The 14,581-nt window shown below is 39.3% G+C and overlaps 1 protein-coding gene across 6 annotated transcripts in view; it reads left to right on the top strand.

Moving 5' to 3' along the window:
* Acsl5 (acyl-CoA synthetase long chain family member 5) overlaps positions 1-13,542 on the top strand; it is a 40,136-nt gene extending 26,594 nt beyond the window's left edge. For all 6 annotated transcript variants that reach the window (XM_074078303.1, XM_074078306.1, XM_074078305.1 and 3 more), the window contains 17 exons: positions 250-349; positions 1,334-1,512; positions 2,248-2,280; positions 2,369-2,420; positions 3,197-3,270; positions 3,577-3,654; positions 4,041-4,175; positions 4,797-4,931; positions 5,532-5,627; positions 7,608-7,680; positions 7,940-8,028; positions 8,332-8,448; positions 10,493-10,636; positions 11,254-11,355; positions 11,954-12,025; positions 12,360-12,506; positions 13,269-13,542. In XM_074078303.1, the coding sequence (XP_073934404.1) occupies positions 250-349; positions 1,334-1,512; positions 2,248-2,280; positions 2,369-2,420; positions 3,197-3,270; positions 3,577-3,654; positions 4,041-4,175; positions 4,797-4,931; positions 5,532-5,627; positions 7,608-7,680; positions 7,940-8,028; positions 8,332-8,448; positions 10,493-10,636; positions 11,254-11,355; positions 11,954-12,025; positions 12,360-12,500 (1,620 nt within the window). In that variant the 3' untranslated portion in view covers positions 12,501-12,506; positions 13,269-13,542. The remainder of the gene's footprint in view (positions 1-249; positions 350-1,333; positions 1,513-2,247; positions 2,281-2,368; positions 2,421-3,196; positions 3,271-3,576; positions 3,655-4,040; positions 4,176-4,796; positions 4,932-5,531; positions 5,628-7,607; positions 7,681-7,939; positions 8,029-8,331; positions 8,449-10,492; positions 10,637-11,253; positions 11,356-11,953; positions 12,026-12,359; positions 12,507-13,268) is intronic.
* Positions 13,543-14,581: the final 1,039 nt, after the last annotated feature.

Here is a 14,581-nt window from a genome sequence, read left to right as displayed (position 1 = left end):
TCCCACTCCTCTTGTGAATGGAACTGAAATACTCTACCTTTGTATACTGGTCTACCTTTGTGTTGTGGTTATCTCTGTGCCTATCTTGTGTCACTCATTTGACCATTCCTGATAGCACTACCAGTGACAGACCCTATGACCAGACACACAATAATTTTTTTATATAAATGTAACAAATAAGCGTTTTTGACTGAATTAATTCTGTTCAAAGTCATCCTCCAGGACTTTTGTCACCTTGTCTTCCTACAGTGGGTCATCTCCGAGTTGGCTTGTTACACATACTCCATGGTAGCTGTCCCCCTGTATGACACCTTGGGAGCAGAAGCCATCATATATATTGTCAATAAGGGTAAAGCTTTGCTATTATTTTACAACCTGATTCCTTCTTAACGCTGAGTAATTCCTCAACATCTGCTTTTCTTTTAGCAGACTCAAGACAAAATGCCTTTGGCCAGAAAATAGTGCTTTCATTTTTCAGGTCTTATACTAATTAGGATATAATTCACAGGGAAATTACAAAAAATATTTCATGAGGCAAAAATATACTTAGATAAAAGTTTCCATGAAATGCTTCAAGCTGACATAGCATGGAAATATAGCTTACAGATAAGACTTACTTTAAACTTATAATATTAGATAAATGCCTATACAGTAAGCTTAATCACCTAACATGGAACTATGGAGTAAATGTTCTATCTTTGTAAATTCAGGTCAGTACAATTGCCCAACATGCATCAGCATCCATGGTGAATTTGTAGAAAAAAATTGCTGCTGTTAAAAAGCATGACTGAGTTCAATGGATAAACAACAGACATTTCTTATATCTAAGATGTTACTCTTTGTTACTGAACTAGTAGATTGTGTAGATTCGTTTAAAAAAGAGATGTGATATTTGTGCAAACAAGTGTCAGAGAAAATGTCAACATTTGGAATCATAAAATGCTTACCTACTACAAATTCCATTTGCCTCTCCTTTCTCTACTACTCCCAACTCCCCTCCTCAGAATAAAATATGTTGACAGGACCACCACCTCAGTGATTCATATAAGTTTTCTGAATGACTTCCCTTATAAGCAGAAGGAATTTCATGGTTCCTATAGAAAGTGTAAAAATGTGTTGACAGCATGTAAAATCTATGTGCTTCTGTTTCAACAAGCTCATATATTATCAATGGAATGTTTCATGTTGTATACTATAAATCTCATTTTCAGCTGTAATCTCCTTTGGGGACACATCACTTTGAATTAAAAAAAAATCTCTTTCCCTTTGCAGTGCATAATCAGATACTTAGCGGAGCAGTATGGTGACCTCTTATCTCTATTTCTGCTTTCAGCTGATATTCCTGCAGTCATCTGTGATACATTCCAAAAGGCATCAGTGCTGATAGAAAATGTGGAAAAGGGCCTCACCCCAGGCCTGAAGATGGTCATCCTCATGGACCCTTTTGATGATGACCTGAAGCAAAGAGGAGAGAAGTGTGGAGTTGAGGTCTTATCCTTGGTTGATGCTGAGGTATGAGTCTGAAACTCCGTTTGCAGTTTGAAGAACAATACAACTGATAGGATGAACAAATTGCAGGATATTTGCACAAAAGCACAGGGCTAGTTGCTGCCCATGGATGGTATGTAAGGAGCAAGTCAGACTCATGCTAAGAAGCTTTGAGAAGGTTTTCTTCAAGACAACTCAGAAGTTCAGGCCAGGGTGGAAAAAGTTCTTTGGCAGTTGCATGTACTTCTAAGAAGAGAATTATGAACAGAGTTCAGTTATGTGGCTTCTTGAAGCAGGCTACCTGGGTTCATGTTCCATCATCACATCTGTTTGTAAGGTGACATTGGGCAATTTACTCCACATCTCTCTTTCCCTATCTCATAAAAGTGCTGTGAAGAGTTAAATGAGCTAGAGTGTACATTGCTCAGGAAAGCAACTGGTATGTTGTAGGACCTGACATGTTAACTATTCATATTATTCAAAGAAGATTTAGTTATGTTACTAGATGACTGAATCTTAAGAGGATGAGGGGAATTTTAGAAATTTGGGATCTGCCTAGTGTAGGTTAATGTTCTAGATAAACTTTATTTTCTTCCCTGAGGCTTCCATTGTGCCTGAATATCAGCTTCTGGTTGTGATCCAAGTTGGAATTTTGGTTCCATAGAGTGTCCTCATGGAAATAGGAAAGAAAGGGCTGTATTTTCATAAGTATGTCCATCTCAATTGTTATCTTTCTTTCTTGGTTTCCAACTCACGTAGACTCTAGGCAAAGAGAACTTCAGAAAACCTGTGGTAAGTTTTCTTCTGCCTGAATTTGAGTCTTGCCATTGTCTACTCTCAAAGATCATAGTAGACTAAAGCCTTGTGCTTTTTCCTCTAGCCTCCAAACCCGGAAGACCTGAGCATCATCTGTTTCACCAGTGGAACCACAGGTCAGTGCCCATGAGGTCCTGTTAGAGCCCCATGCAGCCAGAATCATGACTTGAGTGCACTCACTGGTGCACACACTTTGTCATGAGCCCTATCCTCAGTTTGCAATCTAAGGCTTTTGGGTGTGGATTCCCATACAGAAAAACACAAGCATAAGTAAATATAAACAGACTTCATGGAATATGCAGGGAGGTGTTTACATGTTATGGATTTCAGAGGTCTTAAAGATGATGTCAGAAAGTCACTTCCTCCTGCCAACCTACGACTCTCAATTAGATACCCCTGAGTTAATTTCATCCAATCGAGGTAGCTCAGTGATGGTTCTCCACAGCTTGCAGTGCCCTAAACCTACATCTGCTTATCTAGTACAGGTTTAATCATTTTTAATGTGATACATCATGGTCCATAGTTACAGTCATTCCAGTATAGATGGTTTGTAAGGTTTATAGCAATATTACTAAGTAATATTGTAAACTCTGAAATCTAAAACATGTGAATAGCACAATTTTGTTTGTGAATTTTTCTTTTTAAATGTGCTGCTATCTGAGTTTGTGGCTGTGTTCTGATTGGCTGTAGAAGGTTAAGGATTCATTGAGTGGTAGAATCCCTGGGGCATTAATTATTACTGAACTGAGGCATATAATCCACAAAAAGACACAGTGACAGGAAAAATGCCTGCTCTCTGGAACAGAACCAATTGAATCTCACTTCTTTGAAGGCCAGAGGTTACCAATTAACCACATAAAAGAACTTTCTTTCCACTTTGTATTTCCTACAGGTAACCCCAAAGGAGCTATGATAACCCATCAGAATGTTGTTTCAAATACTGCTGCTTTTCTCAAAACTCTGGAGGTTAGTGAATCAGTTATAAGATTTTTAATTCTTGAAGTAAAGGAGGCAGAGGGAGGAAAGAAAGAAAAACAGAGTAAAGCCCTAAGTAATGGTATAGTCTTTGTCTTCAGGACTATACATTTCAAGTCTCAGTCTTTTACAGGATCACTGTGAATCTTTACACTCCATGAAGTTCAAAGCAACTCATAAGAGTTCTACAATATGCCATATGTGGCAGACCCACGCAGGGTTAGTTTTTAAAATATTCATTGGAGAAGAAAGTTGCATTGATCCACCATTGTGTCCTCTTTGTTTTTTGATCGATAGCATACTTTCCATCCCAGTACTGAAGATGTGACCATATCCTACCTCCCCCTGGCTCATATGTTTGAGAGGGTTGTACAGGTGAGTATCCTGTATTCCTAGCAAGTATATGAAAAGGGGGGGGTTCTACCTTGCTAGTCCCACATTTCAGCAATGCAGCATTTTTAGTCATTTCCCTACTGTGTCAGTGATAGGCCATGAGTTGGCTCTGTTGAGCCCTAATTCTGTCAGCACTCCTGATTTACTGCAGAGCCTTTCTCTACTCAGTCTCAAGATATATCTCATCTGTCCTGCCACTCTCCATCCTTTCTTGTGTGAAACTCTCAGAGTCCCAGGTACCTGAATGGGAGGATGTTGTACCGAGAAATGTGCCCATAAACCTCAACTCATTTCCATAGTTCCATCTAAGTCAGGCCCCACCTGCAGTGCTCCCATAGCTCTGAGACTCTTCTTCGGTCTCATTTCAGGGTGTTATGTACTCCTGTGGAGCCAGAGTTGGGTTCTTCCAAGGAGATATCCGGTTGCTTCCTGATGACATGAAGACTTTGAAACCCACAGTGTTTCCCACAGTGCCTCGACTCCTTAACAGAATCTATGATAAGGTATCAACCTTGCTTCCAGAGGAATGCTCTGGATCTAGACCTGTGCTAAGACTCTGAGGGAGTGTATCCTGCCAAGAAATTAGCTCCATCTCCATCTCTAGCCCCCTTACAACTACCTGCTTAAAGTCACATTATGACTGCTGCCAACACACAATAATAAGCAAAATCCCCTTTTCTCTGAATAAGATTACTGACCTGAGGAAGAGCTCAACTCAGAGACTTGGGGAGCCCCTCAGGCAGTACTTATTTTTAAAAGTCAGATTCCTTAGCCCATCTTTGCCCTACTAAATAAAAAATTCATGGGGTGATGCTAATTAAGTTATTTCTTAATCTTTTTTTAAGCCCAGTGACCTTATCATTCTTGATCATCTTTCGCTTATTTTAGTTGTCAAAATTGTTTTCCAAGGACCAGAAATCTGGGAGAGTTGGAACTCTGTATGCATATACTAAGTTACTTCTTTCTGAGTAGGGCCAAAGTTGTCAACACTATTCAACAACCCAATTCATGATCATGGGGTACTCCCTTATGAAACTAGAAGATACCATCTTTTGCTTACTAACTAGTAGCCTTGATAAGTATCTTCACTAGGTTCCCAACTAAGAGGAGCTATCACCTTGCAGGTACAAAATGAAGCCAAGACACCCTTCAAGAAGTTCTTGTTGAACTTGGCTATTGCCAGTAAATTCAATGAAGTAAAAAATGGTATCATCAGGCGTGACAGTTTGTGGGACAAGTTCATATTTTCAAAGATCCAGGTAGGTTGTGTGGGTCCTAGGGAGAGCCAGGCAGACACCAGGGCTACCCTCTGACCCAGATCCTTTGTTCTTTCTCTCATGTTTAAGCATGACTCTAACTGGAGATCCTTCAAGACTCCATGTGTCCACTCACCTTCTAAGATGCTTCTTGTAGTACTTTGTCACTAAAGAGAACTGGTCAAAAAGCATGAAACAGATTTTATGTAGGAACTTGCACTCTCTATCATTCTGAGATTATAAGTAATAAATATTATTTGATAAATTTTAAAAATGCAAGTTCTGAGGGCTGGAAGCATGGCTCAAGTGGCAGAGTGCTTTCCTAGCAAGCACAAGGCCCTGGGTTTAAGCCTTGGTATCACAAAAAAAAAAAAAAAAAAAAAAAAGATGAAGAGCAATCAATTTCTGGTCCCAGCTATTGATGGTGATGACAGCAATAACTAACATTTTAAATGCTTTTCCACAGTGCCAGGCCCATTATAGATGTTTGTAAATTAACTAGTTTAATTCTTATAACAATACTGGGTAGGCTATTATAACCATTGGACAGTGGAAGAAATCACAAGAAAAAGTTTCATCAGTTGTTTTGTTTTTACTGCACAGGACAACCTGGGTGGAAAGATTCGTGTCATGATTACTGGAGCTGCTCCCATCTCCACCCAGGTCTTGACATTTCTCCGGGCAGCCCTGGGATGTTCGGTAAGATTTTACTTTTGCATATGTAGGGCTCATTATTTAAATAAAAATGGAAATGCAACTGAAAAAAATAAACACAACTGAAAACTATCAAAGGGGAAGTTACCCCAATCTCGAAGCCAAAAGAAAATATTAGTCACCTTTTTCTTCATCTGTGTATGCAAATCTTTACATAAATGGAGTGTTCTAAAGTATACATGTATCCATTTAACAGCACCCCATCAACACTGCTCCTTGTCACATACCATTTTAATGGTTTCATAGGAATTTATTGAATGTACTCAAATAATGAGTCAACAATAGATAAGTGAATTGGTTACCGTTTTTTCACTATTAAAATTGATGAATCAATAAGGACACTTGTGTAGTATCCTATAGTACTGATGTAGTTATCAATTTAGAATAAATTCGTGAAAGGAGGATCAAAGAGTGTATGCATATACATATATATTACATGTTAATTACCAAACTTTTCTTCCAGAAAAATTTTTCCTTTGTATGCATTGCTGCAAATAATTCATGAAGCCTCATTTACCCACACGCTTTGTCAGTTATTTAAACTTTAGCCAGTAAGTTACCTCTAAATTAAAAACCTTATTGTAGTGTTTCTTGCATAATATTGAACATTTTTCCACTGTTTATGGACACTTGTTTTTCCTCCATGAATTACTGTGTTACTTCCTGACAGAATTGGCAAAGTGATTTCGTTTTCTTTCTTATTGCTTTCTAAGAGTTCTTTATATAGTAATAAGACTAATCTTTTTTATATTAACCTTTTTCCCAGTCTCATCTTTTTTTGTCTTGTATATAATTATATAAAACTTCCAAATGTTTATGCAGTCAAACTGACTAATTTTTTTGAATTGCTTAGATAGGACTTTCTAATCCCCAATATTTGGTAAGATTGTTTTTACCCATATTTTCTGGTAATGTTATGGTTTAAATTTTTTTCCATTTATATCTCTGCTCAATATGAAATGTATATAGAGCCTGGGCACATATATAATCTCATTTTCTCCCCCCTCCTCCAAATGGATAACTAGTTTCCTCATTCAATCAACTATACACAGCATGAACAAAATAGAAAATAGGCACAGGCTTATCCTTACAGATTCTATCCCCCATTTATACACCCATAATAAAAAAAGATTCCAAATTAATAGGCCAGCCAGAGGTCCTCTGGGTTCTCAAACTACCACCCTTTTGGCTATTCTTAATACTTTCCTTTTCTCCAGCCCCTATGACCAATAGATCATGAAGGGCTGCTTCCATCTCCCTCCCAGAAATGTCTTTTTAAAGCCTTTCTCTTTATCTCTGTCAACTCTGCCTACCACAGGCCATACCTACCAATGCAGTAGCCTATCAACTTGCTTTCTGCTGCTTGCCTCTCTCCAGTCAGTTACCTTCTATACCAGGGGTTAGTGAACTGCAGTAAAGGCCAAATCTGGCTTCCTGCCTGCTTTATAAATGAAATTTTATTGGACCACCACCATACCCATTCATTTATAGATGGTCTGTGGCTGCTTTCATGCTACATTGGCAGAGTTAAACTGTGGAGAGAGACCAGATGGCTCACAAAGCTGAAATATTTACTGTCTTGCCCTGTGCCAACCTCAGTTCTTTATTAAAGCATGAACTATTTTCCTTAAAAACTTCTTACCCATTTCTTTAGTTCCTTCAAAGGTACTCCTTGCCCAGGTTCACATTCAATTGCCATTGGGTCGCAGATTAAAAAATAATTTGTACTTTTCCACCTACCTGAAATGCCACATTTTCCATGTAGGTTTCTATACCTTGATCTATTTCTGAACACTTTTTGGTTTTGAATGAATAGTAAAGATTTAGAAGTTAAGGCATGGATTCAAAGTTTTAAAAACTAAGTCTCCTCCAACCTTTAGAGAACTGGCTTTCCTCATATCTTGGCCATAGGGCACAGCAGTTCATACTTAATCTTAAGTTTCAAAGTTTTCCTTGGTTTCCCAGGTATTTGAAGCTTATGGTCAAACAGAATGCACAGCTGGCTGTACAATTACATCACCTGGGGACTGGACGACAGGTAGGCAGTTGGTACGGTGTTGGGTGACAGGTTCTACTGAACTAGGACACAGGAGTTTAGATAATTTCAGTGCTCCAATGAGTGTAGCAGATATCAAACTCAAGTTTTGCATCTAAGCTTGCTTATCTCAGTGATCTACCATTGTATCAGATTATTTTTCAGTTGTATTTTTTAAGAGTCAACCCATAAATATCTCAGAAATGTGCCTGTAATTATCGGTTTTATTGTTTCCCAGCTGACTTAGTGTGGTGTGTTTTAGGTCATGTTGGGGCCCCCGTGGCTTGCAACTATGTGAAGCTGGAAGATGTGGCTGACATGAACTACTTTGCAGTAAACAATGAAGGAGAGGTACATAGGTCCTGGGCTGTAATCAGATAATCATGGTGGAGAGTTTTAGATCACACATTAGCCATTCTTAATACACAACTGGGGGTTGGCTTGGGTTTGAGTCCTTTTATATCTTTAGCAAGGAATTAAATTATCTCTTGAGTTTCATTTTCCTTCTCCTTATAGTGGGGACTGAGATGTGGTGTTCTTCACATTGTAGTGGAAATCATCAAATGATTAAGTTAGCATCATTTTCCACAAGGTACCCATGGTAGGAGTAGCAGCCTTTGTTACTGTCACCACCTTGTATTGTCTGGTATACAGATCTGCATCAAGGGCACTAATGTGTTCCAAGGATACCTAAAAGACCCCGAGAAGACACAGGAAGCCCTGGACAAGGATGGCTGGCTTCACACTGGGGACATTGGCCGCTGGCTTCCAGTGAGTATTTCTTCATCAATTCTGGGAGTCTATGCTACTGGACTGAGGAGAACACTCTGCCTATTGCAAGATGGGTAGAAATGCAAATAGGTTAATTATCTGAGGTAGCTGGAGGGGAATAGGTCTGTATCTTCTCTGGCTTGTGGCTTCCTCTGACTATAAAGAATAATAATTGGAAGACTCTAGGTAGGGAATTGGGAGATTTGTGTTCTAGTTACAGCTCTCCCATGGACCAACAATGTGAAATCCCAAGAAAGTAGGCTAATACGTGATTTGGAGCTCTCAAATCTAGAGTTTCTTCCTCTAGGCCAAAGTATGTTTACTACTTTGACCATAATGTTATAGAAAACACCAAGACATACAGCAGCTGAAGGATTTTTCTTCTGTGTTTCTTATCAATGCCTGCAATATCCAATGGTGCTGACAGTTTCCAGACACAATCTGAAGATGGGATTCTTTAACAGGTCAGATAGTCCTTGGGCCTCAGAGGTAGCATGGCTAACTCTGCTCATGGTCAAGGGAAAAATTAGGTGACTTCTCCAGGAAAGGAATAGGGATGTATGTATATGTATGTGTGTGTGTTTTGCTTTTTTGAGGTAGAAATTGTAGTTTGATAACTCCATGTGCCCTCAACTTTTACCTATTGTGTGTTCCAAAGGGTCGTTTCTTCCCACTTAATTCACAAAGACATAGCAAAACAAGCAGGATTCCAAACCAGGTGTTTCCAGAAGCTAGTGTTTGTCTCTCAATGATCTTTACAGCCTCTCTCCATGGAAGACACAAAGACCTTTTTTTTTTTAAAGACAGGCTTTTGTTGTGTAGCCCAGGCTGGCTTCAGACTTGCAATCCTCCTGCCTCTACCTCCTAAGTGCACCACAAGTGTGCACCACCACAATCAATCCAAGACCTTTTCATAGCTTGTTTTGCTGACAAACAATTAGCAGTAGTTTCTGTTAATCACACCCGTTTTTCTGAGAGGAAACTGCAGGATAGTAGCAAGGAGCATTTAAACCCTCACAGAGGATTTTCCAAAGGATCCTCTTTCTCAAAACTTTTCTTTATCTGCTATGTGCAAAGGGGTGGGGATGGGTGGTTGAGAATGTAACTAGTTTTAAAACTCCTTTATTGATCAATATTCAAAATTTAAGTGATATTCAGAGAATGTTTGACAATGAAACCCTTAAGAACATGGTCCTAAATGATGTAGTGCATAGGTTTGGGTCTCACAGTATCTTGTTAACATATGTTCCTGCTGCAATAGTACCAGATGTAGGCAACAGATATGCCCCTTACAGGGTTATTTAAGTCTACTCCTTATTAATCATTTCAGCTAATGTTATGCTGAATTGATGAGTCAGCCTGGGTGGCGGTTCCAGGTTGTTTCAATCTATTGCCTTACCTAGGTGTACTCATGTAGATTGTGCTTGCCACTTATTCCAGTTCTACAGCTCAAATCCTTAAGAACATAAGCTCCTCAGAGAAACGAAGCTCAGAGAGATAAAGCTACAAATGACCTCTGGTGGCTGTCTGGTCAGAGAGCCCTCCTCAGTCCTGCTTCTGTCCCAACAAACCCAATTATGACTTGCTTGATTTGTACTGTGGAGCTGTTTTGGCCTGCTTCTGGATCTAATAGGAAGGAAACACACAGGGAGCCAAGTAGGGGGAGAGCTAACTAATTAAAGTCTTAGTAAAAATATAACTCCTTTCCTATTGCTGAGAGTTGCGGAGAGGAGTAATTGAAAATTAAGTTATTGGAAACTGAAAGCTGCAAAGTTTCTTTATTGGATGAGACAACCCTTTACTTGCATAACCCCAAAGGAGGTCCTGGGTACTTTCTCTGAGGCTGCCCACTGGCTTTCCACAGACATACAGTATAGATCAGCTCTTGCTGGAAGCCACTTCTCCTTTCCCCACACCCAAGAAAGACTCTCAAAAGTCTCTAGAGAAACCAGCTTTAAATAAAGATGATACCTGTGACATCCCCACCTTCCCACTGACACCACTCCTAGGGTTCAAAACTGATGTTTTTATCTGCCCCATACAGAATGGAACTCTGAAGATCATTGACCGGAAAAAGAACATTTTCAAACTGGCACAAGGAGAATACATTGCTCCAGAGAAGATAGAAAACATCTATATCAGAAGTAGACCAGTGTCACAAGTTTTTGTACATGGGGAGAGCTTACAGGTAATACACTGTTTTAACAACAGACATTTTTAGGTATAGACTGTGATGGTTCCTGCAGACAAAAGAAATTTGTCCAGGTGGATTCAGGATGAGAAGATCCTAGCTTATAAGCCAAAAGAAATGAAGCTACATTCCATATCTCAAATAAGGCAACATCCATGCAAAACAATTTTTTGTAACTATACTGGACTTTGTAAACAAGTCAGTAGAATTATTAAAACAGCCATACTAAAATGTAGCTTTTATCCTACACTGCACTTAGTTTCCATTCTGGTAGGAGCTCCTCTGGTACAACAAACTGTCTTATACATGCTGCACTTAAACTTGGCTTTTCTTTTCTGTTTTTGGTAGGAGGGTGGAGGGAAGTGTTGACAAGGACAAGCTAGAGATTCTTTAAACTTAGTTACTACCACCTCTCTCTGAAGAATAAAATTTGGACAGATGTCTTTGTAATGAGATGTTGAGTGAGATGATATATGGTGAGAGAGCAGGACACTAGTGCTGGATTTGAAGTTTGGGGCACAGATCTATTATGACATAATCCTGCTCTTTACCCACTGGGGAACATCCCTATGTTCTCCCTCTCATGCCCTTGCACCTCTGTTTTCTTTCCACAGTCATCCTTAGTAGGAGTGGTGGTTCCTGATCCAGAAGTGCTTCCCTCATTTGCTGGCAAGCTTGGGGTTAAGGGTTCCTTTGAAGAACTGTGCCAAAACCAAGTAAGTATCCCTTAGGAAAGCTTAATGTGCACCATGGCCCACTGTGGCAGAGAGAAGGCCCTACCAGGTGTAGTAACTCTGGGTTTCTGGATCTTCCTTCTCTGGAGGAACAGACCCCTCCCGTTTCTGTGAAAGATAAGACTTAGTGGTTTTATCAGACTGTGGATAGAATGGGGAGTTTAAAACACAAAACTAAACTCTATTCTTTTTGTAGAAATATATTCCTTGTGGGAAAAAACAGGATGAAAGAGAGTAGAAAATCTGGGCATGATGGTACGTGTCTGTAATCCCAGCTACTCAGAAGGTAGAGGTAGGAGGATCATGGTCCAAGGCTGGCCTGAACAAAAAGCATGAGGTTGTACCTAAAAAAACAAACTAAAAGCCAAAAAACTGGGGCATGGCATAAGTGGTAGAGTGCTTCCCTAACAAGCATGAGGCTTTGTGTTCAATATCCAGCCCTGCTTAAAAAAGTCATCCAGAGAAAAACCCTTTAATGCTGTACATACTTTTATATACTGATTTTATAGGTATGTTTGAGTTAGTTCATGCTTAGCTTTTCACTTTCAGACTTGATTTAAGCAATGTTTTGTATTATTAGACTGTAAAGGAAGCCATTTTAGAAGACTTGCAGAAAATTGGGAAAGAAGGTGGCCTAAAATCCTTTGAACAGGTATGTACCTGGTCTGTCAAGTCACACTAAAAATTTTAAAGCTCCCATTTATAATGGGTTTAAACATATAATTTCTAAAGAAATTTCAGATTTTATACCTTTAGCTGCAAATGGCAGTGACTTTTTGTGGTTCCTTATCCATTCTCCCTACTCATTTCTATCCCAAATTGCAAGTACATAAAAATGGGCAGAGATTGCTGGTTTACTCTCCCATGCATCAACCTCACTTCTCTAAGGTGAAATATGCTTTGAAGGTCTTCATAGAGCACGTAGAGAGCTGTGCTGAAAAGTCCAAATCACTAATAAATACATTCATGTTTATCTCATTTTCTAGGTTAAAAGCATCTTTCTTCATCCAGAACCGTTCTCGATTGAAAATGGGCTCTTGACGCCAACATTGAAAGCAAAAAGAGGAGAGCTCTCCAAATTCTTTCAGATCCAAATTGGCAGCCTGTATGAGAGTATCCAGGAGTAGGTTAAGGTATTTATGGCTGAAGGGGCTCAGAGCAGCCCGTTTGCCCTCTCTATGTGCCTTGTGAGAATATGGATTGAAAACTATTCTTCCATTCATGTTGACTTTCCTCCTACCTATTGCTTTACCTACTGAACTATCTAACCATCATGTTTTTTTTTTAAACTGAGAGAATTTTAAGGTGAAAATTTAGTCTGGAAATAAATAAATCCTGCTCTTCCCATCTTAAGATGTTGCTGATATTAAGGTTTTAGGGCTACTGTTATCAACCCTTTCTTCACAGTGGACGTTGTGTTCCGTCCCTCATGATCTTTAACCATAATGCCATTTTTATTAGTAATTATTTCAAGGGTCAAAAGTATCCATTGTGATGCTTTTTCCTTGTTTTACAGTAAAACCTAGCTTGCCAGCAGACCTACTACTTATGTAGGTCCTTTAATGTCATAAAAAGATCTTTAAGGTCTGAAAAGCTGTTTACAATTCACACCCAAATCACTAAAATTTTGAGTTTTAACCTACCACACTACCACTCATTATTTATGAGACAGATTTCTTTCATGGACTTCCAGGTACACTAAAGTCTATGTATAGAAGGAGAGCATTTGATCATGCTAAGCATTTCTAAATTATTCTCTTTTTGGTGGCATAAACTCTTAATTAGATTTCTGACTTGGAAGTATTAAAACTTAGGTGCATGACACGTCCAAAGACAATGTTGTTCTTAGAGTGTTAGCTACAGTGTGATCTGGTGACAAAATTTTTTCTCTACAGTTTGCTGCTGAGCTGGAAGCTGTGGGGAAGGAGCTGAAACTTATGTCCAGTGAACTTTTCCAGTAAATGAAGCAAGCACTGAATAAAACCCTCCTGCACTGGGAACAAAGATCTATGGGCAAACATGACACCCACAACAGGCTTATCTTCTGTGAAGGAACCTACTGATATGTCTCCCTGGACTCCATTTTCTGCTGTACCAAACCCCCAGATAGCACTTGTTGCTTCTATTTGTAAATGTAAATTCTGTAAAATAAACTATTACAGATACATACATTGTGGTGTTTGTCACCTCATGGGTCATTAGAGTCTGCCTTAAACAAGGACCACTTGAAAATCAAGTTAACTATTGGTTCTTACATTTGGCTGCACAATAAATTTCCCTAGGAGTTAAACAAAAGACAATGCCTCGGTGCTACCCCAGCAGTTAAATAGCCTGGGATTGTTAAGAGGACCCCAGTTGATTCTGGCATGCAACCAAGTTTGGTAACTACTGAAATAAACTGGAAGAGCCAGGCAGTCTTATCCCACAGCTGTGAGTAGTAAAACAATTATTAGCTGAGCCCAAACTGAGCACTAGTTCATATTTCTTCTCATTTACAACCTTGCTTTACTCTAATCTTAACTAGTGCTCTTTTCTGGCATCTGACTGGAGTTAAGGAGAATATTCATGGATGATCTTTCTAAGCTTTGAACCAGAAAGGGTGAAGCACTTCTATATTCAAGAATATGAAATAAAGAGAAGGCGTGAATTAACTAGTAGAATCCTCTGTGGTCCAGCTCTCTCTCACCTCTTTGAGTTTCCCTCCTATTTCCCCCATCACTCACTTCCTTTTTGGGCTGATCTTCACTGACTGCCTTCCTGCTCCTCAAACATGCCAGACACATTCCAGTTTCTATGTGTTGTTGCTGTTTCCTCCTCCTAAAATGCAGACACCTTTATCTGCTTTAACACATGACTTCATCTGGCACATTTTACTGTCTGTCCACCTCCCCACTCCCACTGCAATAGGATAGTCTCCCTTCATTCATCACTGCTGAACCCCCTAAATGCCCTTCCTTTACTCTTTACTATGACTAGACTGGTCCCCAAAGCTTCAAATTCCCTTACCAGGAAAGAATGAGTACTGGACCAGTTTACTGAAGTCCAGAGAAATAGTTCATCTTTCTACTATAATTCTACTCATCTGTTCAGACAAGCCCAACTTTAAGCATCCAAGTACACCAGCTTGGATCTCACCATTTGCACAAGGTTCAGTTTTGGGAAATATTCAAGTGCACAAAAGCAATTTGATTATCACTCAGTTTAAATT

Source organism: Castor canadensis, chromosome 7 (assembly GCF_047511655.1).
Source record: "Castor canadensis chromosome 7, mCasCan1.hap1v2, whole genome shotgun sequence".
Lineage (NCBI taxonomy): Eukaryota > Metazoa > Chordata > Mammalia > Rodentia > Castoridae > Castor > Castor canadensis.
This window is presented reverse-complemented; position numbering and strand designations above follow the sequence as displayed.